Below are 27,703 nucleotides of genomic sequence, written 5' to 3' on the forward strand. Positions count from 1 at the left end.
TAACAGAGCCTATAAATACAAAGCAATTTCCATGGACCTTAGTGCTACTGCATCCCTGTCTTGGAAAGTCCTGCTCTAGAGCTGCCTTCTGCAGGCTCTAAAAGCCGTGAGGAGAAGTCTTGCTTTCTGGCAGCCGCCACTTCTGTGAGGAGTGTAGCTCCACTTGTCACTACACTATGAATCATATATGAGTAAGACAGCACGTCACAGCTTCCAGAGGGGACACGGCTTTGGAATGGTCATACTCTTACATAGCTATATTGGGTTAAGAAGAAAATACTTGTCTCAATTTTGTTGAAAACTCTAGAGCAAACATAATCAAATGAGATTAGGTTTAATGTTGACCTTCTATTTCTATAGAAGAAGAGAAGCTAATCTAAAACTTCATATGGAAATGCAATAGCCCAGAAGAGTAAAAACAATCCTGAAAAAGATACACAAGATTGAAGGACTCATACTTTAAAAACTTAATTTATAAAGCCACAGCAACTGAGACAATGTGAAACTGCACATAACAAACACCGATCTATGGAGCAGACTCGAGGGCCCAGAAACAAACCTCTACATTTAAGGTCAGCTGGTTTTCAAGTGGAATGCCAGAATAACTTACTGGAGAAAGAACCATGCTAATCACAAAAATATCCATATGCCAAGGGTGTATTTGAACTCTTACCTTGTTAGTAAAAAATAGGCCTAATTTACAATAAAACTCAGAAAAAAATAGGCACACATCTTTGTGATCTTGCATCGGGCGACAATTTCTTAGTTCTGATATTAAGCACAAGCAATAAAGAACAAGTTGATGAATCAGAAGTTAAAAAAAAAAAAAAAAAAATGAACTCTGGAAACAAGTCAAATGTGGTAGTAGATTCCTAAAATCCCAGTACTCTGGGAGGTTGAGACAGGACAATTACAAATTCAAGCCCAGCCTGGACAGTGCAGCAAGACTGTGTTTCAAAATAAAAAATTAGGGCTTACTACAAAGGCCCTTTGAGCTCTATCACCAGTACTGGAAAAACAGACAGACAACCATTCATGCTTCAAAAGACATCATTAAGAAAAGGAATGACAAAGCCACAGACTACAAAAGAAATATTTGCAAGTCATATATCAGGTGAAGTACTTTGATTTTAAATGTATTAAAAAACCCTCTTGCAACTCAATAAGAAGACAACTCAATTTTAATGCAGGCAAAAGACTGAATAGAGGCTGGAGAGACAGCTCAGTGGTCCAAGCACCTGCCTGGCAATCACAAGGACCCAGGTTCGATCCCCAGTACTGCATGCTGTGCTGGCCCTGAAACCAGGCATGATGGTTTATACCTCTAATCCCAGCACTGGGAAGGCTGACACAGGAAGATCACTATGAGTCTGAACTGCAGAGCGAGACTCTGTATCAAAAAAATGAATTTTTAAAACAGGCTAAATAGACATTTCACCATAGAAAACAAGTAGATGTTCACTATCACTAGAGAAATGCCAATCAAATCATTAATGGTACCACTTTACACTCACTTGAATGGCTATTATCAAAAAAACAAAACAAAACAAAAAACCAAACAAACCATGACAAGTACTAGCAAGATCATAAAACAGCTGGAGTCTTCATATGCTACTGGTATGACCACTTTGGAACACAGTTTGAAAGTTTCTGAAAATGTTGAACATTGAGTTACCATGTGACTCAGTAATTCTACTGCCAAGAGAATGAAGACATGTCCATACAATACGTGCACAGAAACGTCCAGAGAGTCACAATGTTCAAAACACAGAAGCAACCAATGTTCCAGTCAACCAGAAATGGGAAAAGTGTGTGGGACATTCACAAAATGGGATAATTATACTCAGCAATAAAGAATGTAGTACTGACACACGTATGAAAAAACCCTTCAGGAATATACTTAGAGGGCAAACAAAAAATATCAGATATTTCAGGATACTAACAATACAAAATGTGGAGAAGAGGCAAGTCTACAGAGGCAGGAAATTGCTGAGTGGTTGCTGAAAGGTGGAGGTAAGCACAGTGACTGCAAAGAGACACGTGGTTTTTCTGGGAGGTGATGGAAATGATCCAAAATCAGATTACAGTGATGGTTGTACAATTACAAAACTATTCTTCTTTTGCATTATCAGGGTTTTTGGGTTTTTTTTTTTTTTGTATTTTAGAGAAGAATCTACAGGGTGTTCAGGGTCTTACTACTAGATTGGACTCATGCCCAGTCTCAATCACCACTTCAGTGTGCCCTGGGGGTGGGGCCAGCACAGCAGGCCCAGGGATCGAACCCTGGGCCCCTGTACCTGCTTGCAGGCACTTTAATCCGCTGAGCTATTTGGCTGGCCCTGTTTTGTTTTGTTTGTTGAGACAGTGTCTTAATATACATTCCAGGCTGGCCTTCAACTCACTCTGTAGCTCAGGTTAACCTTAGCTCCCAGAGTACAGAAATCACGGATGAGCACCACCATGCCTGGCTCAAAACTATTTGAAACTATAATAGCCAGGTGTGGTGATGTACACCTACAATCCTAGCACTTTGGAGGTGGAGGCAGGAGGAACGCTCCAAGTTCAAGGCCAGACAGAGAGCTACAAAGTGAGCTCGAGGCCAGCCTGAATTGCATAGTGAAATCCTGTCTCAAAAAGGAGAGAGAGAGAGAGAGAGAGAATATATACTAATACTCACTGAATTTTACTATTGAAGTATTATGTAAATTATAACTCAAAAGGCAATGTACAGACCGTTCAAATCCAAATAAAATTGTATCTGTTTGAGTCCTGTGATGTCAACATTCACTGGGGGCTGGAGATCCACTGTCCTAGAGGGAGGCGAACGCAGAACTTGCTTAAGAAAATGCATGCGGGGGGTGCTGCTAAGTGTAAGGAGTAAGCCAATGAGCTTCTAAAAAGATTTCAGGAAGCTTTAAAGTCAATCTTAAAAATTTAATAGCAAAAAGTAATAAAAAAACACTATCAATGACACATAATTGGCTATTTTAGAACTCTGCTGAAATTCAGTTTACATTCTGAAAAAAAGGTGATTTTTTTATCAAGAGCTCACTCAGCAATATTTACCTAGCTTCTATATATCGTGTTTTAAAAATAAACGGAGCCCCAACATGTCAACATGTGATAACTAGGCTTGAGCTTTTGCTGGTTCTAAATATGGTGGTTAATACAAAATAATGAGAAGAGCTACCTTACACCGTTAGTGTTGTTTCATTTACATCTTCCACCGGCAGCCAAGATACCTCGCTCCATCCTCAGTGGGCCCTCAGCCCAGTGCCGTGCTGAGGCTCCCTGGCCGTATGCCTTCTGTGAGGGAGCAGGTGAAAAGGACTTAAGCTCTATATCCTGTACTGATGGCTCTTGAGTTATTAACCATTAAAAGACAATATAACTTAACTTTCCTAAAATAAACCATTTATTGAAAAAAGAAATCTTTTTCTTAAATTTCATTAGTCAGCCTTTTGCATAACAAACCTGCAGCTTGCCAACAAAAATGGTAAGGTTTCACAGTCAGTGCACTCAACAACAGGACATTAAAAACAAGGTCCAGGACGCCTGATAACACTACAATTTCTTTTGAACCCAAAAAGGTCAAAAATACTACACTGATGTCACGGTTCTCAGTTGCACAAGAAATGGAGGAGACAGAGGCAATGGTCCGTGTACAGTAGTAATGGCACTTAACATGCAGCTTCTTAACCTCGTGGACGCCATCACCCAAGAGGGCTGCGCCACATCAGACAACAGGAGCAGCGGGAGAAGTGACTCTTGTCACCTGTGCAGTCTTCAGTCTTGGAAGGTTAAGGCTGCACTGCTTCTCAGCAGTCTTTCTGTAAATATTACATACAGCAGTGATTGAGAGCTCTCCGCGTCCACACGCTACTAGGCACGGCCTGGTGAGCTTCACTCTTCATCTGTGCAGACCTGTGAGGAAGCAGGAGAGAGATGAGCCCTTTTAGGCGTGGGTGTACACAGGTGCATCTGACAGGGGAGGCTCAAGAAATGAGGCGAGGCTGGGGGTACTGCTCGATGGGAGAGCACTGCCCAGCACACGTGATGCCTTGGGTTCCACTCCCATTACCAGAGTGGGAGAGAGGAAAGGAAACATGTGGGTCACTTCTGGCAGAGTGCCTGCTCTCTGGGTGAGCCTGAACCCAGACTGCTGCTGGAAGTTTCTGAAGTATGTATAAGCTCTGTGCAACATATAATATCATATATCCTATGCCTAACAGTTGTTCTTTAATTACGTATCTCTAATACTTCTATAGCTAATACAGATGCTGGCTCCTTCCACTCACAGGCAGGGCCGTGCAGAGCTTTGCTAGGGCGCACCCGCATCATGTCCTCAGGTACTCCCCAAGAAACACTTCTGTTTCTCAAATCTGTACCATAGCCTAACTTTCTTTTCTTTTTGGCTGAACCGGGGATTGAACTCAGTTCCTTGCGCTTGCCAGGGAAGTGCTTATTCTACTGAGCCATCTCCCCGGCCCCTAGCCTAACTTTCTGGAGTACTGGCCACAAATGTCCCAGTGTCTAAAATCCTTAAGTAGATGCTCCAAACATACCTCACTTCACACTTAACCAAAAAGAAACTCAATTCCCTGGCCTTACAGCTTAAGGTGGTGAACAGACCCCCCCCACCCCACCCCAGTTGTTAGGTCTTCTCCAGACTTCACATCCACTCAGTTTCTCAATCAATGGCATTCCGTTCCTAACTAGAGCTGCTAACTCATGCTGGTGATCTAGGCTCAGTCCTCCGGTGTAGCAGCGATCTGGTTTTGTACCCCCACGATGATCTTTCTAAAATGTGCCTTAACCACATTATGGTCACAATTGACCTGGAATTCCTTTCCAGAGCTCCTGCTTACTCTCCAGCCGCATCGTCCGGCAGTCCGCACATCCCGGGGCCCATCAAGACCTCTTCTGCACACAGCCCTCACATCTGTCTTTCCATACCTCTTTACTTTGACCGTCACATCCTTTACCTCCATCCCTGCCCTGGCCAAACTCTCTCACACAGGACAGGTACCTTACTCTAGAAAATACCTGAGATTAGCTGACTGCATTACATTCTGTTCAGCAACCATAAGGTGTGGCACACATACTGTGGTCACAGCTCCTACCACAGTGACTAGTCATTACTAATCTGTCTGTCCTCTGAGCAGACCACATGCTTCCAAGAGTGGAAACCGTTCTTTAGTCAGTCTCTCAGAATTCCATTTAACTGTCTCAAGTTTACTTTCAATGTAATACCAAAATAGATCAAGTAGAAGAGCCTCAACGAACATTTTCCAAATGAAAACACACATAAAAGTGCCTGGCAAACGAAGACATTTAGTTCTTTTCCATTTTATTTGTGGGTATTTTATATTTAAGTTTCTAAATGTCTTTAAATGTCAGATGCAAAACTGAACTCAAATAAATTTAAACATGAAGATAACTTTAGCAATCTGCCAAACCTTGACGAAAGAATGGTCGAGGAGCTGGCTGGCTGTCCATCTCATCTTTGGGTCACTTTCCAGGCAGTGAGAGAGAAAGTCCTTCCCTTCAGGGCTTAATCTTTCAGGGATTGGTGGCTTATGTCCCATTCCCACTCTATACATAATCTGAAAGTTGTGTTCATACTCATGCCAAGGCCTCTACAAAGACAGAAAAATCAACATTAAAAAGTGCCTAATTGTTTTTTAGGCACTCTGAAATTAATGTGCACTGAGGGTCAGCAAGCCCTGCCCTTAGATCCAAGGAGCAAATACTCCAGGTTTGCAGGTCACATGGCATTGACCACCTCTCACTGGAGCACGAAAGCAGCTAAAGACAACCTACACATGCACAGGTGCAGCTGTGTGCCAATAAAGCTTTATGTTACAAGCCAGTGGCCAGTATAGTTTGCTTACCACATCTGGGATGTGCTGATTATCAGTCCAGCATTACCTAGCAGCAACCTTCATCAACTAAAAGATGTACCACATATAATGATATAACAATGTCACAAAAATATGTAACATTTAACAACTCTCACAGGGTTGTCTAATATGCTACCTTGCAAATAATGAAAATTTCTTTAGTAAAAAGATTATCATCATAGGAAAAATTCACAGGGAAATAACTAAGTTTGCATAGCATTCTCATTTGTGTACTGTTGCTTAGTTGTTGCCAGCATGTCTTCATGAATGGGAACCCTTGCCTTTGTATGGGGTGACTCAAATATTATAGGTATTGTGGCCATCTTCCTCCCTTCACGCTTGCAGAAGGAATGTTAGCGTACTTGCAGAACACTTATATATGTGTTCTCTTTCAGCAGTTGCAAGGACAGCTGAATAATTTCACTGACTTCCTAGGAACACTTAAAAAGCCTTTTGCTACATAAATGATGCTACATAGACATATTGTATGAATGTTTATACATTTGGTGCAATTACTCATCAGTATCCTCACAAAAAATTCTTAGAATCACAAATTTCTTGTTTAAGGGCTCTATGCACATTTATTTGTTTTTAGTACATGTTTGCAGTATGTAATGCATACATTCTTTGTGTGGAGAGATGTTGAAAACTGTTCTCCACAGCAACTCTACCACTTTGAATTTTTGTCCACAATGTATGTCATTCCTTACAGCCTCTCTAAAAGTATTACAGGGGCCGGGGAGACGGCTCAGTGGAATAAGTGCATTCCTGGCAAGCACAAGGGCCTGAGTTCAATCCCCGGTTCTGCTAAATAAATAAATAAATAAATAAATAAATAAATTATAAATCTTTAAATAAAGGTCACTCACGTCAAATAAAAAAGTTTCACTTTATTATGTAATTCTGACTATTGTTGAGGTTGATCGTTTCATTTTTTTTGGTTTTTTTCTATTAATAGGCCTTTTTTTTTAAAAGAAAAAAGAAGAGAAAACTGAACTGGAAACCATGGAGTCTCACATACCTATCCTTTCCCTCACTCTCCCCAGCTCTGTTAGCCATATCTTGAAATAGTGTGGTCCCTTTTTACATTGATAACCAATGTCAATACGCTACTGCTAATCAAAGTCTACAGTTTATTAGATTTCAAGGTGTTGTACTGTTATAAGTTTCTACTGATGTGCAAAGACAGGTATCTGTCATCACACTCTTGAAAGGTTTTCCCACCTCAGAAATCCTTGTGCGCTACCTGGTCATTCCTCCTTCCCTTGGTAACTGGTCCTTATGTGGTTCCTATAGTTTTGCCTTACATAATGCTATACAGATGTAACCTTGCTGGACACAGCCTGTTCAGGTTGATCACTCAACCAGATGTATTGAAGGTGCTTCATGTCCTTTTAAGGATCTTCAGCACATTTCTTTTTATCACTGAATGTTACTCCTTTGTATGAATTTTACATATTTATTCACTTATCTGTTGAAGGACATATTGGTTGCTCTTAAGTTCTGCCATTTATGAAAAAGTGTTGCAAGCATTTAAATACAAGTTATGCAGACACAAGTGTTCCATTTCATGGTTTTTTTGGCAATTACTGTATCTTCTTGTTCTAATTTGAGGTTTGTTTCTTTAAATTCATTCCACACAGCATATACTTTACAAGTCTTCGTTTCTTAGTTTATTGTGTCTTATAATCTCTTACGTTTTGTTGGGTTACATTTTAATCTCTAATCATATTCTCTAGTGGAATATGTGCCCAGCGAATTTGTATAATGAATAATAAAACCACAACTTCTGCTTTGTCAACGTACAGTGCCCTTGCAAAGTTTCTCTTCCAGGTGTGGGCTCTGCTTACCTTCCCAGTCACCATCTCTATGACAACACACCCCAGACTCCAGATGTCTGCAGCACGCCCATGACCTTCCCCTTTAGCGCGGGTGATGACTTCAGGGGCCATGTATGCTTTAAAAGTCACAGATAAAGTGATAGTAACAGGCTATAAATACAGCATTATGTATTAGTAGCATGAAGCAATAAGTTAATTTAACATTCTTTGTCCAAATTATATAATAGGAAATGTTAAAAATCTGACAATATATACTTAAAATCAATTTGCTGAAAGGACTTTTTAGAAACATAATTGTCTTTTAAAACGTAACTTTTGAGTATGTAAACCTTCAAATAAATTGTATTCATAATGAAAACAGGAAATTTCACTTGAGTATGAAACTTTTTATGACATTAAACAATAAAAACAAGTAACTACCATTGAGCCAATGTTATTTGAACTAGGACAGTTTCACAACATCAATGCAAACAACAAAAAGAGTCTTTCTGGAGAGAGAAAGAGGCTTTCCTCTAGCCTTTAACTTTCAAAAGTAGTTTAATTCACCAATTGGACAACTCTCAGATGGAGGCCGTCCTATGTGGAGGAGCAGCCCGCTTCATGACTATAAACCTTCTCCTACTTCGCAAGTCTAGGCTGGCACAGAAGGGTTAAGGGGACCTGAGGGGCCTGCACCCTGTCTTAAGAGCATGCAAAGACCTGCCCAGTTGGGCCCTACATACCTGCTGTCCCCAGGGTGCTGTTCACCTCACCAGGCATAGTTTGTGCATTGTTTTTGAGCTTTACTGAGCAACCAAAATCTCCCAATTTGATTAGTCCAGATGAGGTAAGAAAGATATTGGCACCTACCAAGAAATAAAGTCATTAAAGCAGCTTCTAAAATGATGTGGGCACTTTAATGTTTACATGGTGACCTAACTGTCAGAAACTGCTCACAAAATAATTACTACAAAGGTTTTTGAAACTTTACTTACAATGTTCAGTTACAGAAAGACTTATGAACTTTATTCACCAATGTCAATAAATCAAAGCAATGAAATGTAATAGAGTAATTCTGACCTCCCAAAAAAGAGAAAAATCTGAAGTACATACATAAATTCTAACATTAAAAACTCACAGATGTACTCAAAAGAGAAATTATGCACCAAATACAAATGCGTACCTGAGCTGTATGCAACAGCTGCTTCCCTGCTAAGGGACACTCAGAAGTAAAAACTGGCAGAAGCACTGGGATTCTGCAGTCACAGCTGATACTGCCTCCGCACTTACTGCTGAATCTAACTATAAACAATGTTCAATGATTTTTCCGTATTTCCACACACAACACACATACCTAACTTGTATCTTACTCATAATCTGAGTTTATTGTTTAGTTTTCAGGGTAGCTTGGGCTTTTGCTACTGACTACAAGATATCACTGCTCCAACCAAGCCACGCATCTTTGGAATCTGCCTTACAATATGCACTTTAAAAAGCAATACCAAACTACTCAAATTGGACAAGAGCCATGTAATGAGCTAACGTCTAACATTTCCTCCTTAACATCTGAGTCCTTACAGAATTCATGGTCCCCTACATAGGCGTAGTTCTGGAACTTTCTATGTGTGTACATTCTCCATGAGAATATAACATGCAATCACCATTTCATGACCATGCACAAGACTGAGCATAATGTCTGTGGTACAGTAACTGGAAATAGACAATGCTAATCCTGTTGGAGAGCCAATTAAGTCAGTGCCCGGAGTGACTCCAGACAGCAAGGACACGTATATGGTGGAGAGGCAGGCAGCCAACAGACCTATCGTATACTGGGTGACTCAGGGCTGAACCACATTACAAAATAAAAGCAATTCTTATACCCACCAGACCAGTGCAAATCCTGGTGTACTCCAGAATAGCCCACCAGACTAGTCAGAAGTGAGGCCAACTCTTCAGTAAATACGTTTAGGTTAACCTTACTCACACTACATGACAGAACATGTTAGTCTAGGGCCAAAGAGACAAAAATACTCTTCGCTTTTAACTCTGTCAGCCTGCCCAAAACAAGTTAGGGCATGACACGGTTAAGGCAAATGTCACAGTGACAGTTCTGGGATGGAAGCATAGCCAGGAGAGAAAAGCATTTTTCATCAATCGAAATGACCAAATTAACTTTTAACAGAATTCTAATTTGGAAATTGGTTTAAATAAATCCTATTCTTGTCTCTAAAGACAGAGCTGTAGATCCTACCTTATACAAGCATTTTTAATTTACTGTCACTTTACACATTAATAACAGTCATAAATAAACTCAAAGGTCCTTGACACAAGGAAAAGTTTGCTTTGATCCTAAACATCTATTAAGCACACAGGCTATGTCAAACCAGTTTAAACAGCAGACTTTACTTTTTTTTTTTTTTTTTAAAAAAAGGTTTCTCTCTAACTTACGTTAAACAGAAAAGATACAGGAGATTTGCCTTTTCCAGTAAGGTTCAAGAGTTTTTTTTAGGTTTATTGAAACCACAATATCTCACTACATAGTTCAGGTTGGTCTTAAGCTCACTATGTAGCCCAGTGTGACCTCAAACTTGAGGTGATCTGGCCTCAGCCTCCCAAGTGCTGAAGTCACGTGTGTGTAGCAACACACTTGCTGCAATGGTTGATATACTGTATCAACTTGAGAAATTTAGAAGGTGGGCTAAGCAACTCGGCAGAGGCAGGGTTCTTACTTCGTAAACATCCTCAGCCTGTCCAAAAGGCAAGCACAGAGCTGGTGTGAGTGCTACACTTGCAGAGGTTGGGGAGCTTGCTTACCAATATAAGGGAAGAAAAGAGGCTTGTTTCTTCCTTTTTCCTTTTGTTGCTTTTGCTGTCTTTTGCTGCCCTGAGCTGTTGCCCCTGTGCTGTGGCACCCTGGAGCCCCTGGTGATGGACCAAAACCTCCACAAACCATGAACTTAGAAATAAACCTATCCTGTCTTAATTTTAGGTGCTGGGTACTTTTTCTCAGCAATGAGAAAAAAGTAACCAAGACACCAGCTTTAACATTATTTTTCAATGTGTTCATTCAAAGTATAATTAAAGTCAAGTCTATCTATCTGAAGAAATAGTAGGTAAAAGTGAGAATGAGCATCTAGATTTATTTTATTATTATTATTATTTTTTTTTGGCAGAACCAGGGATTGAACTCAGGCCCTTGCACTTGCCAGGGAAGCGCTTATTCCACTGAGCCATCTCCCTGGCCCTCAAATCAGTTTTTTCTTTTCTTTTTTCTTTTTTTCTTTTTTGGCAGAACCGGGGATTGAACTCAGGCCCCTGTGCTTGCCAGGGAAGTGCTTATTCCACTGAGCCATCTCCCCGGCCCTCAAATCAGTTTTTTCTTTTTTTCTTTTTTGGCAGAACCAGGGATTGAACTCAGGCCCCTGTGCTTGCCAGGCAGGCACATATTCCACTGAGCCATCTCGCTTGCCCGAGAATGAGTATCTACAAAGCACCTACTATGTGCTGAACACCAACCCACCCTGCCCATGGCAGCAAAACACATACAGGATTACCTTTAATGTCACGGTGCACTATGCCATGCTCATGGAGGACATTGATAGCAGTGGTGATCTGCTTGGAATATAGCCTAATGACATGCTCCTGAAGCCCCAGCCTGGACACCTCTTCTAACGTGCCCTCGTCACAGTACTCCATGAAGATGTACATTTCTTCCTAGGAGAGGAATGAAACACAGCCCTGTGTTTGTGGCTTTCTTTACATGGACACAGTATGAAAGCTCTGGAAAGCTTCACAGGCCACACCCCGAGGAATCGATCTTCTTCCTAGTGGCTCGCTACGCTAGCCGTCCTGAGCACTGAATGTGTGTGTGGCAGGCGTGCCTAGACTTGTGCAGAGGTGGCTGCCTACGCCCTGTCTGGAATTATACAGCATGGCAGAGTAAGGTCTCCTCCAAATCACAGGGGTTGAACTTCTATCACCCTCTGAGATTAAGTCTGCCATATAATCTCAGACAGGAACCAACAGGGCTGTCCCTATAAGTATATTATTAAGTACTGAAACACATCCTTTTAAAATATGAACATATTTGTGAAAACACGAGAAGTGATCAACACGCAACTCCCCAGGAAGCTGTGACTCTATACCAAGATGCTCCAAAAGTCATCCTCTTCCCCTCGATATGTTTATTGCTAAACACAGCAGGGGAAACGAATTTGAGGTTTTCATTTTCTTTGATTTCACAACAGTTCCTTAGAAACATAGAAAAGAAAATCAGTATCACTTAATGGTGTACTGTAAATGGAAAAAGTCCCAAGTGGGGGAAGGGGCACTTTAGAAGAATCTTCAGGCTGGCAGGATGGGTTTCAGTGCTTTATAATGTCAGGTTAATGACTACAGTCTACAACTTACATTTTAGGAAGAACTCCTCTAGTTTCAGAGAGAAGGCAGAAATGATGTAACTCATGGAGATTTCCTGATAATTAGGCAAAGTTACTGTGCTCTGAAATGAGAAGACCTGTGATGTAGAACAGGACTCCATTTTGTACCCTTACTGATTCCTCACACAAAACAGTGTGATTAAAGTCAGCTTACTCTATGAAGCTCCACACCAAAATACCGAACCAGATTGGAATGTTTGATGCCTTCAAATATTTTCAGTTCATCTGCAGTTTCCTTGATAGTTTTATGGTCATTTGGTTGAAATCGAATCTGTAAAAGAAAAGTTGTTCCCAACAGTCAAACTGGAAACAAGCATCTTAAGTAGTAAAGGCTGTAAAGCCACCTACTGACACGTCCATCGAGCAGGCCAGGACCATGGTCAACACAACTATAACTTTACTTCCAGATTTCCTTTCTTACACTATTCCAAGTAAACTAAGCACACTTGTTTTACCATCAACTGTGACATAAACCACCAAAAGCATTAAACGTTTATTAAGCAATCACTGTGCCTCAGTTCTGGGCAACACAGAAAACTAAAATGTGATTCTGCACTTTAAAAGTTCATAGCTTATTTTATTTTTGTGGAACCAGGGATTGAACTCAGGCCCTTGCACTTGCCAGGGAAGTGCTTATTCCACTGAGCCATCGCCCCAGGCCCTCATAGCTTATTTTAGATTCCACATGTAAGTAAGACCATGCAGCTTCTGTGCCTGTCTTTATTATTTCACCTTATCAGTCATCTAGGTTCATCCATGGTGCTGAAGAGGTTAGTAGTAGTGTATATATCTCAAATCTGTTGCAGATAAATTTCAAATTAAGAAAAATGAGGTGATGAATATGCTAATAAGCTGGAGAGCTAACTGCACTATTGCCACCTATCAAACTGTAGTGATGGCTGACCTAGTAGACACTAGGTCAGTGTCTACTATTTTGGTGAGAGTGACCAAAACGCAATTTAAAACCCACTTACTTACTGAAAGGTGCCAACACAGCAATTAAACCTGAATACTGAGGTTTTAGCTTAGAAAAAAACCAACTCAGACATTAATATCTTTTGTCTTAAAAACACAGTAATGTGTGCCACAGGTTCACCACCACTGTCATAAGACATCCTATAAGCGTGTAAAATTATATGTCAATTAAAAATAAAAAAGATAGTCCAGCATTGCAGCGCATGCCTGTGATCCCACCATTTGGGAGACTAAGGCGGGACAATCTTAAGTTGGAGTCCAGCCTACACTACATAGTGAGGACAAGGCTGGCAACAGTCAAAGTAAGCATAAAAATAAAAATAAAGGAAGAAAGACAAGACATTTGCAACCATGTTGGAGTAATGACATGAAGGGAGGAGGAAAAGGGTTTGACATGGAAAAAGAACAAGCACTGCCAATGCTCAGAAAGGGCCAAAGAGGCTGGGAATCCTGAGAATAAAAAAGAGCTCACCTCACTCAAGCCTCCCTCTAAAGCCACACCACGCAGTTCTCCAGCAGCACCAAGTGGTTTCCTCCGCCCCTTCCCCCAGCAGCTGTGGTAACGCAGGTCACCTGCGCAGCGTATGGCACAGCTCCCCCACTCCCTACAGGCTGATGCTGTCCCAGTCCTCCCTCAGCCCTCATTCTGCCTCCCTTTGTAGCAGGGTCTCTTACACCTATGTGAGCTAGGCTGACCGGTGTTCCTGCTCTTACCCTCCTCACTGGAACTGCCAACATGTTCACTTGCTAGTGTCATCTCAGGACTGCTGGGTTGGTCTTTTTTGAATTCCAGTATACAGGACCTAGGCCTGGACAGTACTGGAGCCAGAAGTGCGCACCACTGTTATTCCCACTCTCGGTCACCTGAACGCCTTTGCTGCAAGCGCCTAGCCAGCCAGCTGACTCACCTCCTTCATGGCCATCAGCTCTCCGGTGTCAACACTGATGCAGGTATAGACCTTCCCATACTGTCCTTCCCCTGCAAACAATACCAATAGGTGACTCTCCAGTTAGCTTAGACAGGTTAAAACTCACAATAACAGCCATTACTTCTGGGGGTCTATGTTATGCTGAGTATGTTTACAGTCTACTACTGTAAGATCCAAAACAGTTCTAAACATTCACTAACAACTGAAGTCTCAGGCAAGTCTGTCAATTTCTATTATCTGTAAACATTACAAGTAGAGAAAAACTGACTTTGTAAAATCCCAGAAGAGTATGAAGACAAGTAACAAGTAGGCTTAGGCACATTTTGAGCCCTCATGATGCTTGAGAAGGTCTGGGTCTGGGCCTGAGCCTGGGCCAGAGCCAGGGTTGGGGCTGGAGCTGAAGGCAACAAGATTGCTTCTGGACCCCATTTACCTCACTGCTACAGGACCAGGAGTGGAGGGACGTATAATCTCCTAATATCCCTTCTGGGAGATTAAGGCAATGGGATGAACAGCTAAACAGATTGAGAATAACAATTAACATATGTAAAGTACGTGATTATTCTCAGGGCTTTCTGTCTTAAAGGATAGCTCTTGGGAAATTCTAGTTTCCTGACACCCATAGAGCTCTCTTTCCCTACTATTTGCCCCCTTGGACCCAAATATTTTGTTACTGTTGATACAGGGTCTCAATGTGCAGTTCGGACTCGTAGTGATCCTCCTGTCTCAGTCTCCCCAGTGCTGGGATTACAAGCGCATGTCACCACACCCCTTGCGCTGGGGAGATAGCTTGGCAGTCTAAGTGCCCGCCTGGCAAAAGCAAGGACCTGAGTTACCCTGGGCACACTGTGCCAGCCCCAAAACCCAGGCGTGGTGCACATCTGTAATCCCAAAACTGGGGAGACTGAGGTAGGAGGAGCACTCTGAGTCTGAACTACGTAGTAAGATGCTATATCAAATAAATAAATAAATAAATAACTTAAAATGTATTTAAGTAGAGAAGGATCTGGGACATCACATAATCTACCACTAATTATTTTACAGAAACTTCTGGAATTATTAAGCAAAACTATTTGATTAGATGACCTATGCAAAATCTTTCTTCAAATCTCCTGTTTACTGTTCTTAGCCCACACTACAGACATTAAGCAAGACAAAGGCCCCTCTCTGAAAAAACATGATGTGTACTTGCTATAAGAAGAAGATAAACAGTAAAGATTTAACCTAAAGAAGCACAGAAGGCACTTGCTTTTTTTCTAACATCAACTGACTTCATCCCTCAGTCCTTAATTTTCTTACCAATTTTGTTTCCTCTTTGCCATTTGAAGGTCACCTTCCTCAAGCCAACGTGCATGACATTATCATAGGATTTAGGCGTATCACAAACTTGACCAATGATATTCTTTCTCCTCATTTCTCGGTATCTCTCTTCTTCAAACAATCGGATTGACTTCTGGATAGTTTCTATGGGTCCTTGTTTACAAGCAGTATCTACAGAGAAAGCCTCAAACTCATCAGCGAGAGACACAGTCTCCAACAAATAATGAGAACACAGCAGTCTACACGTGCAGTCCAAGCAAGGCTTACCACTGTTTACTCATACCAACAGCAGGTAAATTAACAGTTCTTCAAGTCTAGCACACATCCCACCGCCATGACACAGTGCTTACACAAACCCCCAGTGTGGCACCCCTACCTGTGGCTCAGGCCTGGGGCTGAGCTACCACAGCAACTACTATGGCCTCTAATTTCTGCCCTTCCCAGCTAACTCTTGTTCTAGTCAGCATTATCTTCCCACACAAGAAATTCAAGCATGCTACTTTCTTGAGTTTCAGATCTCCACTGCTTACTAACCCAAAATCCAAATTCTTATTTTGAGTTTAAGGTCAAGGAGAATTTGGATAAATTTTCTTTTTCTTTTTTTTTTTTTTTTTCTTAAACAAGTCCTCTTATTTTCTGTTACCACAGGCTCTATCTAGCAGACCAGTCAGACTGGATGATTTAGGGAGCAGAGCAAACTGTCTCACTCGTAGGACTGCTCACACTTTCCCCTCTGCCTAAAATATCTTCTTACCACAGCAACCACAGATAAAAGCTCACTGGGTCTAGGTGTAATAGGCACTTATGAAAGGGAATGAAGTTTTCTTCTCATGGAAGAGGACAAAGGGTCTCGCATCAGAATGCCTGCAGTGATTACTTTCTACGAGCTTGCTGATGGGGAAGTTAACTGACTTCATACATTAAATACCTAATCTATTAGTTGACTTTTTAAATCTGTGAAATGAAAGTGGTAATGTTAAATTCAGGCCAACTGTGAAGATTAAATGAAATAATGCACATAAAGCACTTAGCCTGGTGACTGGAGCATGGGAAGTCACTATCCATCAGCTATTGTTATCATTCCTTATCCTCCCACCAGTGTCTATATCACTACTTCTCCAATTTATTTTACTATGACTTAAAGGAGGAGATAATTTTACACACAGAGCTATGTATCTAAAATGAGTTTTGTGAGATATGATTCCCCTTTCTACATCTGACTCTGATTCTATCCCATCCTTTTTAATGGCTGATCACATGCACTAAACTCTCACCATCCACTAACGTCTTGACTCCTCACTTGAAGCCACTGATTCACACACACTGCTGTGACTGCACTTCTCCCTTCTGAAAAACCTGTCCTATATCCTAATGAATGATGTAAAACACTTCGATCTTCTAGCAAAAACATCTTTGAAAACCTGAATGAGAGTAAGATTAATTTAAAATGAAACTCCCAGAGTTACATTTTAGTTTTTTAAAACTATAATCAGGGCCAGGGAGATAGCGCAGTAGAATAAGTGCTTGCCTGGCAAGTGCAGGGTCTTGAGTTCAATCCCTGGTACTGCAAAAAGACCAAAAAACCCCCCCAAAAACAGAAGCTATAATCATTTTATTTTTTTAGGTATCATCAGTTTATTAAAAAAAAAAGACATGGAAATTATTTATACCATGAAAAACTGCACTTCAGTGGAATGGGCAGCACTGTGAGACGCCATTTCAACAGTGATTTACTTCACTCTATATATTTTCCAAGAATGTCACTATCTCTAAATAAATAATCCTTGTCATCTAGAACTACTTTGGTGCCTCCATATTCTAGAAGAAGAACTTTACCTCCAACTTTCACACTGGTTGGATCTCTCTGCCCCACCCCTCAGAGCCGGACCCTACAGCTACCACAGTTGCCTGCAGCACTCTGCCTTGAGATTTTTCTGGAAGCATAATGCCTCCTTTGGTGACAGTTTCGGCTGCGCTCCTTTCAACCTATACACCTTCAAACAGCAGGAGAAACTTCCAAAATGCCTGTCCTGCCATGGCTCCTACCCCGCAGCTCATACTCTCCCATCTTGACAAAGGGAAACCTGCACTCTGGCCCTAGGACGTGAAAAGGCTGCACGGCATGCACGGCGTGCAGGCGCACTCACTCCCACCTGACCATGCCACCGGCCACAAAACTGCCATCATTTTAAAACATATGTCCTAATTTGTTTCCTTTACCTTAATAAAGCATGCCCTTTCTAGAACAAGCCTTTCACAAATGTGAGGCTGTAGATTCTACTGTCAAGTATTTCTGGGGAAACCTTTTTGTTGTTAAGCACAAGCTTTTCTCAAGACTTCTCAGTCTTTAGTATGTCAGTGTATGCTAACTTCTCCATGAAGAACACTATTCCGGTGATTCCAGAGTATTTGTTTTAATAAGCATGACAAAAACCTGGTATCTAGGGAAACTACTGTCACAATGAGCCATAGAGAGACCATCTCTTTATTACTAGGATCAAGTCCAGGAAGTCTCTCCCACCTGAACCCTCGACACACACCTGAGCTGCCAGCAGGCCTGTCTACTGCTATAACAAAGGTGCTTTTAGCTGCTATTCTCTTTTTTTAAACCTCCCATTAGACCAATACCTATTATTTACATTGAAGTACTGGACGGGTGTTCCATTCCCCAAGTTGATCTCCAATGCAGGCTAGCAGAACAATCTACCTTTACAGTGTCTTACTAAGCCCCATCCTTCCACTAAGCAAATACCCAGTCACTTAAGAACCGTCAGAAGTTGTGTACCACTTCTGGGCAACGGTTCAGATCACTGAAGATATCTCTGATCAGACCACCCTTCACTCCCACTTCACTTGCATTTATATCCATACCTACCAGTCCCACTAAGGGACCACTATCTAGTCACCAGTCTTCGTCTTGTGACATTCTGCTGAGCTCTCTGGGCCTTCGGGGACAAACACACTTCTAATCGTGACACACAGTTCAAAGGACTACTGTGAAGGAAAAAGCTCTGGGCATGAAGAAAGAAATGCGGTCTAGTCCCAGTTCTGTCATTTGCTACTGTAGCCAATCATTTGACCTTCTAGAACCTGCTATTACTTAAAAAAAAGATTTGTTCTCCCTGCTGCTCAAGATTACTGCAACAAAAAAAAAATGGTATTCTGTATTCACTGATCACCTACTGTGTACCAAATGACCACAAGTACTTGATAGGAACTGATGTTAGAGGTATAAATGCGATCACAAAAGATCAATGTAGAAGGTCTAATAATTCAAAAACTAAAGCAAATTTTAACTGGAACTGGTCACATTACACTTAATGCTTAGCCATTTTTAAGTTCAATGTCCTTTCTCTTACCTTTGGTTTGGCTAATAAGTGTCCGAAGTTCCCAACTTCTCCGCACTGATCCACTTGTATCACCCCTGGGATATGCTGGTTCTGCAGGAAGTATTTTTTTCATACACATTAAGATTTATGGAACAAACATGCTTGAGAGCAAGACTGAAATGACGAACAGTGTTAGTTACCATCTACCCCTTTCTGATGATTTCTTCCTAATGTGTTTGATGTGTTCCTACAATAAATTCTATAAAATTGGGCAAATTAAGAGATCATTATAGGATCTTTACTAGTACACTAAACTTTCCAGGAGTAACAGATAATTCTCCACTGTGCAGACACTGCACTCCTGTGGACCTCCTTAAAATGTTAGTTTTGTGAGTCTCTACCTTGCTACTACTGGAACAAGGGCAGGGTTCCCCAGCAGAGACTCCAAGGGCTATATCAGAATATAACTTCACAGTGTATGACCAACACACACAGTACTACTTTTGCATTTTTAAAATGAATAAGAGTGCTTAACAATTAAAATACCAAGAATTTTTTAAAAAGTAACAAAAGTAGATCTAAAATATGCAGATAGTTTAAAGGCATCTATTTACAAAACCAAGCAGTTTCCTTCTTTTCAAAGGTATTGATAACAGAAATGGAAGACTGAAACACATGACAAGGCTGGCAGAATACAGGTAATAACTTAAACACTCACCCTCTCGCTCTTCCGTGGGGCTTGAGTGACGACTCAGGGATCTAAACTGCAACTCAGCAGCTATAGAAGCCAACCGGTCATTCTCAGGAACACTGGAGCCCCTGTTTTAATATTTTTAACAATTGAATGTCAATTCAATGAAACTCAAAATGAAAGTTTTGTGAGATTCTTCTAGAGCTCTGATACTGGAGACAGTGCTGCCACCCAGGGACAGTGACAATGCACGGAGACATAGTGGACTGATATGACTAGCAGGGTGCATTTTGCACTAGCAAGAAGTGGACAGTGCAGGGGGCAGCCCCACAGGAACTGTCACTCTAATAAGCAGTGGTGCCATTGAGGAGGCTGTTACAGGTTCCAACTGTCAGCCTTCCACACCCAGCGTGTTAGCCCCTGGTACCTGACTGCAGAGTACTACACCTTGTTTTACATAAATGACAGAAATAAAAATGAGCCCATTTACTGAAGTATGAGTGACTCGTGCAGAAAGCTCCATAATTCAAGCCCAGGACAGATAAGGACGCACCAGCCAGATGTGACCAATGTTTAAGATCAAATTACATTTACGTGCCTAATTATACTGGAAGTACTAAAATTGTTACATAGTTCCAACAGATTCCAAATTTTGAAGTAATAGAAAAAAGAAGGGAATTCTAATGATTTCTCAAGCAGTAGCCAAGCAGAAGTACAAAAGAGCAGGAAACTTAAAATATTACAGAAATAAGTTAATTAGCTGCTTTTTCAGAATACAGTTAAATGTTCAGCCACCAGATAAACCCATGAGTAAAAATTAGAGTTAAGTAAGGGGAAGTGTTAAGCTGCAATTCTAGTAATCCAAAACCTCACAACATGGCATTAGCTTATTAAAACGTTACTGGATGCATTTTTAGCAAATAATGTAATGAAGTATGGTAGCATTTATGCTCTTTATTAAACTGAAGGCAATTACACGTCAACCTATTAGGCTGAAAGCAATACAATATACTGTACTAAAAATTATGAAATATGCACTATTTTTATGTGGCTCTAAACCTTCAATCCTTGCACAAGTACTCGTAAATCTGAAAAAAGAGTAACTTTTTTGGCCCTCTTTGATGGTAAAACCACTGATAACTGAAGCGAAAAAATATAAGCAATGCAAGTAACTCAACATCTCTAGTCAAGTCTATGTTCTTCAGAAAATTTTCCCAGAGTAAAAGGTAAGAACACACACTTACACAAGTGGTACATTTGTGGATGTTTAACATCTAGTTGCAAGGAGGGATGGGAGGTGGGTCCAGAGGGTGCAGATTTCAGTGGTACAATAACCGGTTTGTAAAATACCTAAAATTAACCAACAGCCCTTGTGCCCTCAGTTGGGAGCTAGCTCCAGCAAGCCCATGATATAAAAATGTTTTCATAAACAGAGATAAGAGAATTAAAGCCAAGAATAGATATTTCCTAGGTTAAATACATTTAAACCAATTCATACTGAATCACATTAATTCTGTGTCTCTAAGATACATAAGGCTCCACAATGGGCTGACACAAGGTATCACCGTTACTCCAAGGCAGACAAAGAGAGCCCACTGTGGACTGACACAGGAAGTCACTCATGTTGCTCTGAAAGCACAATGGTCGGCAAGCCCACCATCACCATGAGACTTGTGCTCTGGGATACAAACAGTGAACTTCAGCAGCAGTGAACTGACATGGTGCACTCCCTCGCCTCACTGTGAATATGAGCCCCTAAGCACAAGAGCTGAGTGCAGGGGTTCTCAGAACCATGCCAGCCCAGGAGAGTGGTGACAAGCCCAGCGTATGTGCTGCAGTAGGCTGTTTGTATCACTGACACCTCTAAAAGGTTCATCATCACTGCCTGACGACATCTTTATGTGGCTTTGTTCTTCTCTACCCACAGTCTTATATACAGTGTTATATAAACTTTGGTCTTTTGTAAAACAATAGACTTAGAGACAGCAGACGCTACTGCTATTAAAAGTTCTAGCCATCAAGCACTGTCCAGGTGTAAGACAAATATTTAAGAAATGCTTTTCATAACAAGCTGGAAAACTAATTACACAAAGCCTATGACTGAACGAGTGTGAAGGCCAGCCATAGGTGTTTAGCTCCTGTATTGGATGGCAAACACCTTAACTCACATCTCAGGAACATGGGAGCAGCACACATGAGACTGGGTACCACAGTTGAGCTAATGCTTTCAAGTCTTTTGTGCCTGTGGCTAATTCACTTCCCTTGATTGTGTTTATAAAAAGGAAATAATCTCAGTAGCACCCACAGGAATATGGAAGCCAACATGAAAATAAATCACTAAGCATGAACTAAATCGGGGGCCTGCCCCTTAGCTCAGTTCTTTAAGTGGCTGCTTCAACAAAGCAGTCAGGCTCAGGTTGCTGTGGTTCCATCCCCACAACACAAGCCAGCTAGTCATGCCTTGAAGGCATTCAGAACAAAAAAAAAAACATGAAATAAATCCCTTTAAAAAATTCTAAAAAAGGTTAATGGGAATCTGGTTCAACGTTAATTGTTAATTTTTATTTTGGTTCAATGTTAACTGTTAATTTTTATTAGGTGACTGCATAAGCAATGAATACTTTAATATTTTTTAGATTACAGATACCCATCAATGAAAGTTAGAAATATGAATAAAAATGCTAAAAATGTTTACAGACATTTTAGCTCTTATTAAAGTAAATCTAAACACACTGTAGTCTTTAAAGCTATAAATAGCCTATTTGTCAACTATTACACCAGTATTTTCCCACACGCTAAGCAGAGCACTGAGCTGTCACAATTTCATCTTTTGTGATCCAATCACATCTAATCCAAATACTTTTGTACATCATCTTCCAAGATAAGAATACTGACCTACCCAACTACAGAGTACAATTACGAGACACCAAAGATCCCTTCTCCATTAAGTAAATGTGAATTTGATTTAAAAAAAAAAATCCTTTGGTAAAAAGTAAGTAGTACACAAAAAACTCACTTCCCTCATTATAAGATTTTCTACATGAGACCTAAATTTTCTGTAACCTATCAAATGTCTTAACAGTTCTCTTTAGTAATTATCTATTTGAAGATGATATATAAACTCCAAGAACTTATCTTTATACTTTCATATAACTATTTCTAATCCACAATGTTGTAAAATTAGGAAATTAGGTTAGAAAACTGACCCTCCTAAAACAAAAATCATCGCCTAACATCATTAAGAAGACACCCACTCTGGCTCGGTGTCATCTTCCCTTCTATGGCACTTCAGGTTCTTTCCTCTGATATTCTCTCCACAGAGCTGCTACTACTAGCAGAGTCTCTGATCACTCTGGCCAATACTGGATCTGAACAACTACTAACACCAGACAAATAACAGTCTACTTGTGTGTGCTGGTGCCAGAGCTAGGGGCTGTGACAACCCTACAGAGCCCCCAGTACACTCACATACCAGAGGAGAGAAGCCCAGCTCTCCCCTGCACCGCATCCTAAAGCTGAGGTCCCCATGGATGGGCTGGAGGGGTGGCAAGGAGGCATGACACTGGTGAGGTGAGACTACCTGGTATCAAGGGCAGTGCTGATAGGTTTGGGCGGCACAGCGTCACCACCAAAAGGGCCAGGGCGACTGGTGGTGGCGGAGGCGGCAGCAGCAGTAGCAACAGCAGTAGCAGCAGCAGGGCTGCCGTGGCTCCGCGTGTCCAAAGGCACGCTCCGAGTGCTAAGACAAGAAGAAAAGCTTCAGGAACACTGGTGAGAAAAGGGCATAGACTCACAAATGGCTTCCAATTAAAAATAAAATATGGCAAGGAAATGAAAGTACATAAAAACAAAATATAATTCTCTGAGATGCACGTGGAGACACGACCAAGAAAAAAAAAAACTTCAAAGGTTTTTTAAAAAAATTGTGGTCTTAACCTAGCAAACCCTATCAAATAAAATTAACTTTTACAAGTGATTTCGCAGTGGAGAGAGGATACTCACTACCTCAAGATGCAGAAATGCCACCACATTCAAGGAAATCATTGTGAATATACTCATTTTTGAACTCACTTCAGTGTGACACTTATAAGCCAGGAATGAAAAGGTCATTCCAACTCTTCATTTTTAAAGCGATACTTAGTATTGTTTTATAAATGTTTACTGTGCTATGCACACATAAATCTATTTTCCTAACGTAATTTTTCAAAGAAAATAAGGGAAAGCTAACTTCAAAGCTGGAAAGCGTTTAGTAGTTCAAGGTTATGGAGAAGCTGAGAGTTATGGTGAAAGGTGCAGGTTTGTTTTAAATTTGCCCTTTTTTTCTTTTGCAACTAAAGCATTGTTAGGTCATCAAGATAATGCAGACAAGAGCTTTTAAAGGCGTATGAAAAGAGGAAACACATTCAACTCTCAGAGCAGGCAGTCAGTTGTTTCAAGAGCATCAGCAAGCATATCGAGAAGAATCTGTACGCCAAAGGACTGACGGAGCACCAAATACCTGAATCCCTCTGGAGCTGGAATAATTAGATGTGGGTTAGGAGGGTCACTATGGCATCGAGGTACCTTCACAGGACGGGGGCTGTTCCGATGAATGGCTGCCAGTGAAAATGGCAACAAACGCAACTTGTTAAAGTGGTCAATAGAAAACTATCATTAAATGTAAACCGAGAGTCACTTCATTTTGCCATTGATCAAAATAAACAAGAAAATTCAACCAAAGATACAAATAAGAAAAATGACACTTTTTAATAGATAATAAAGCTTTATTACACATTCAAACTTTTCTCTACTTAGAACATTTTTTAAAGCCTGCAGTGAACTATACATAATGTGTGCGAAACAAATGACTGAATCCATTTGAGAGATTTAGGTCTTGTAGCCGTTTTGGTAGGTCCTGTACTAGGGTCATTTTCTACACATGCAGTGTTTTCAATTCCTTTAAGCCCCCTTATGTTTTGTTCTCTTCTTCTTTTAAATACTCCAGCAAAAGGGTGATACAGATAAAATCTTAAATGAAATTTAACACCAAGTGATCTTACTTAATGCTAAAAATTTCACTTTCCTCATAACTAATTGTAAATAGTAATAGACATGTTATATTTTGTCCAGTTCTAACATGTTTTTCTCTTATATTTGTAACTATCTGGCTTAACCTTAAGTTTTTAAATTTTTTTAAAAAACAATAACTTTTTTGAAAAATCAATACTTACATAGCATATTAAAACTGTAATAGTTTTAAATGTTTTATGTTGTACTTTTTTGTCACACATTAAAAATTTTAGCTCACAAACATCTTATTGTAAATGAAAATTGTTTTCCTTCATGCTTTTTTTTCCTTTTAATAACATTACACTAGAGACAAAGAAGTACTGAAATTAGACCTGAAATTGTCCTGCAAAACTTGCAAAGCAAAAAGTCAGGATATACGTGTCTCTGGTGCATTTTCTCAATAGTAAAAAGAAAACAAAAAAGAGGAATAGCATCACTGATTCAGCCAAGATACTGGAATTTGTAAAGAATTACTACCGGGCCTGGTGTGGTGGTATATGCCTGTAATCCCAGCACTCACGAGGCTGCGGCAGAAGGATTGATGTGAGTTTAAGGCCAGCCTGGGCTACATAGTGAGCTCAAGGCCAGCCTGAATTATATGGTGAAACCCTGTCTCAAAAATGAAAAGAAAAAAAAAGGGGGGGGGGATTTCTCATGAAGCTATACAGACATTCAGTTAACAAAACTGAACACATTCAAATTTAATATTCTTTATGTATGAAACAATACATTTTAAGAGTGTTTAATGCTGCAAAACTAACATTTCATTGGGGAAAAAAATCTAAACGACCTACAAACAAAACAAATTTCACTAGTGTTGAACTTTTAAGGCTGGCCAAATAGCTCAGCGGATTAAAGCACCTGCAAGCAGGTGCAGGGCCAGGGGTTCGATCCCCAGGCCTGCCATGCCAGCACCGCCCCCGGGGTGCACTGAGACAGCAATTGAGACTGGGCGTGGTGGCGCGCACCTATAATCCTAGCTCTTGGGAGGCTGTGAATGGGCAGATCACTAAGAGTCTGATCTAGCAGCGAGACCCTGAACAACCTGTAGACCCTTCCCTAAATATGCCAAAATAAATAATTTTATTAAATAACATTTATTAGTGAGATGTCTTTCATGTCCATGACAAACCAAATCCCATACAGAATGGTAAAAAGAATTACAATACATCAATGATGGCGACAATGTGCCCAGTATAAAGAACTAACTAGATCTACACCTGCTGATATGGAAAATTTCTCCAACTATCAGATTAAAAGATGAATAATCCATGCAACCCAATTTTTGTATAGTAAATGGCAGAAAAACAATCTTATATATGCTTGTATGGTTATAGAGCATGGAGAATGGTAGGAGAGAATATATTTGTTACGTGGATAAACAGAAAACATGGAAAGTTATATACCAGGCTGTTATTAGTAGTGTTTAGAGCAGCAGAAGGAAAAGAATTAAGCAACAATAAAAACTCTCTTTTAAGAAGAGCATGTAAAAAAGAAATACAATCCCTATTGTGAATGAGATACAGGAGTTTACAAAATGTTATTACCTAATTTACTCTTCATTAGCACTTTACAAGGGAGGCTAAATGACATTCAATGAGCAGCCTGCGGTCACTTGCTGTCAGGCATTCTGACTCTTGAGTTCAATCAACCACCCTACAGTGGTTGAGGGAACGAAGGACAAGGTCCTCCTACAAAGCACTATTAGGTGTCTCCCAAGGGGTTAGGAGTTACAGGCACATCAAAGCTAATTCAAACATTACATGTGCTTACCTCTGGATTATGGGAATATAGGTATCTTTTGTCTTTTGTAAATTTTTCTATATAGAAAGACTTTCTACGTGTACAATTCCTACAAAGAATTTTGCAATTTTTCTATAAAAAATGGTTTTTATGTAATAAAACATTTTAAGAGCAATTTTTACAGAATTACTAATCATATATTCTTAGAAAAATATTTTAAGAGATCAAAAAGTTAACTTACATATAATAGGCTTAAGCAAAACTTTGGTAAGAATATAATGAGCTTTGTACAAATGCTCAAATGGCTTTACAATAACTTTCATTTTCCTAACAGCTTTGACAGAAAGTCTGTATAAACTAAGTGATTTTTAAAAATTATAAATACCCAGTAATTAAAATGTGTTTTAATACTAAATTTTCTGTAGCTGGCAGGTATCCTTTAAGAAATATAATTAGTGTTCAATAAATTCACCATTTATGACTTATTTCTTGTGTGACTTAAATTGTATAGTATTTCCAAGTTTTCTCTTTCTTCTGACAGTGCTAGTAACTAAGCCGAGATCTCACACATCCTTGGCATACGCTCTACTGCTGAGCCATATCCCTAGAACTTAAGTTTTCATTTCTGAGTGCTCATTACATATAAATCAAGTTTTAGATAAAAAGGACGGCATAAGACATAGCTTTTTCTTGACATTTTGTTTTTAAAGTTTGAACATATACTTTTAAAACCACACTAACTGTAACAGAAACCTATAATCAAAATAATGTATATTTGTGTATGTTTGTTAAATAATTGGGTTGTCTAAAAAGTAAAACAAATCAGAATTTGCTACAAGGAGTGGAAAAATGAGTACACAAAAACTATGGAGAAAATGAGTCTCCCTCCCCTCTTCAAGACATAAGAAGGCGCAGAAAAATCCCTCATCCATCTGCAGCACAGGCGCCTGCTAATGCCTGCCAAACACTTACCTCTCTATAAGCAAAGGTTTCAAGAGAGCAAGTAGGATGGTGGTGCTGATGGGGGGGGACCCCATAATTTAACCTTGCTGGTTAATCATGAAATATCTTATGGCATTTTAATCTTTTAACTTGTTTTACAAAAATTACATACCTCATTTCTGTCACTTTCACTGTCATTTCTCTCTGTGTATTCTTAAAATATCTGTTCTACCACTATAAATGGCAGCAATCAAAAGACGATTTGTTCATCCAAACCAGTATGTTCCGGGAGAAATGCTGTAACAGCTGGTCTTACCAAGGTACAAACCTGTAACAGGACTGTGTGGCTTTCCTATGACGTGACCAATGCACTCATTCATCAAGGCCTGTAAACTCTAAAATGAAAGGAAAATGGTAAAGGAAAAGAAGAAAAATGAATACTCTTAATTACTGAAGTAGCGCATTAACGTTTTAATTGCAATTTAAAGACAGAAGTATATATATAGTATAATATATAGTATATATAGTATAAATGGTATATATATGGTATATATATAGTATAA

The 27,703-nt window shown here is 40.0% G+C and overlaps 1 protein-coding gene across 6 annotated transcripts in view; it reads right to left on the reverse strand.

Annotated features, from left to right (window-relative positions):
• Positions 1 to 2,968: 2,968 nt before the first annotated feature.
• Positions 2,969 to 27,703, reverse strand: part of Map3k4 (mitogen-activated protein kinase kinase kinase 4) — a 137,489-nt gene continuing 112,754 nt past the window's right edge. For 2 of the 6 annotated variants that reach the window (XM_023699264.1, XM_023699270.1), the window contains exons 15-27: positions 27,457 to 27,535; positions 23,905 to 24,001; positions 22,987 to 23,145; positions 19,434 to 19,534; positions 18,746 to 18,826; positions 15,366 to 15,557; positions 14,046 to 14,116; positions 12,317 to 12,433; positions 11,278 to 11,437; positions 8,467 to 8,589; positions 7,754 to 7,860; positions 5,460 to 5,639; positions 2,969 to 3,924 (exon numbers count right to left, since the gene is read on the reverse strand). In XM_023699264.1, the coding sequence (XP_023555032.1) occupies positions 3,904 to 3,924; positions 5,460 to 5,639; positions 7,754 to 7,860; positions 8,467 to 8,589; positions 11,278 to 11,437; positions 12,317 to 12,433; positions 14,046 to 14,116; positions 15,366 to 15,557; positions 18,746 to 18,826; positions 19,434 to 19,534; positions 22,987 to 23,145; positions 23,905 to 24,001; positions 27,457 to 27,535 (1,488 nt within the window). In that variant the 3' untranslated portion in view covers positions 2,969 to 3,903. Of the gene's footprint in view, positions 3,925 to 5,459; positions 5,640 to 7,753; positions 7,861 to 8,466; positions 8,590 to 11,277; positions 11,438 to 12,133; positions 12,225 to 12,316; positions 12,434 to 14,045; positions 14,117 to 15,365; positions 15,558 to 18,745; positions 18,827 to 19,433; positions 19,535 to 22,986; positions 23,146 to 23,904; positions 24,002 to 27,456; positions 27,536 to 27,703 lie in introns of those variants that run through there. The other 4 variants (XM_023699265.1, XM_023699266.1, XM_023699267.1 and 1 more) reach the window with 4 other exon arrangements.

Source organism: Octodon degus, unplaced genomic scaffold, assembly GCF_000260255.1.
Source record: "Octodon degus isolate 3935 unplaced genomic scaffold, OctDeg1.0 scaffold00112, whole genome shotgun sequence".
Classification (NCBI taxonomy): Eukaryota; Metazoa; Chordata; class Mammalia; order Rodentia; family Octodontidae; genus Octodon; species Octodon degus.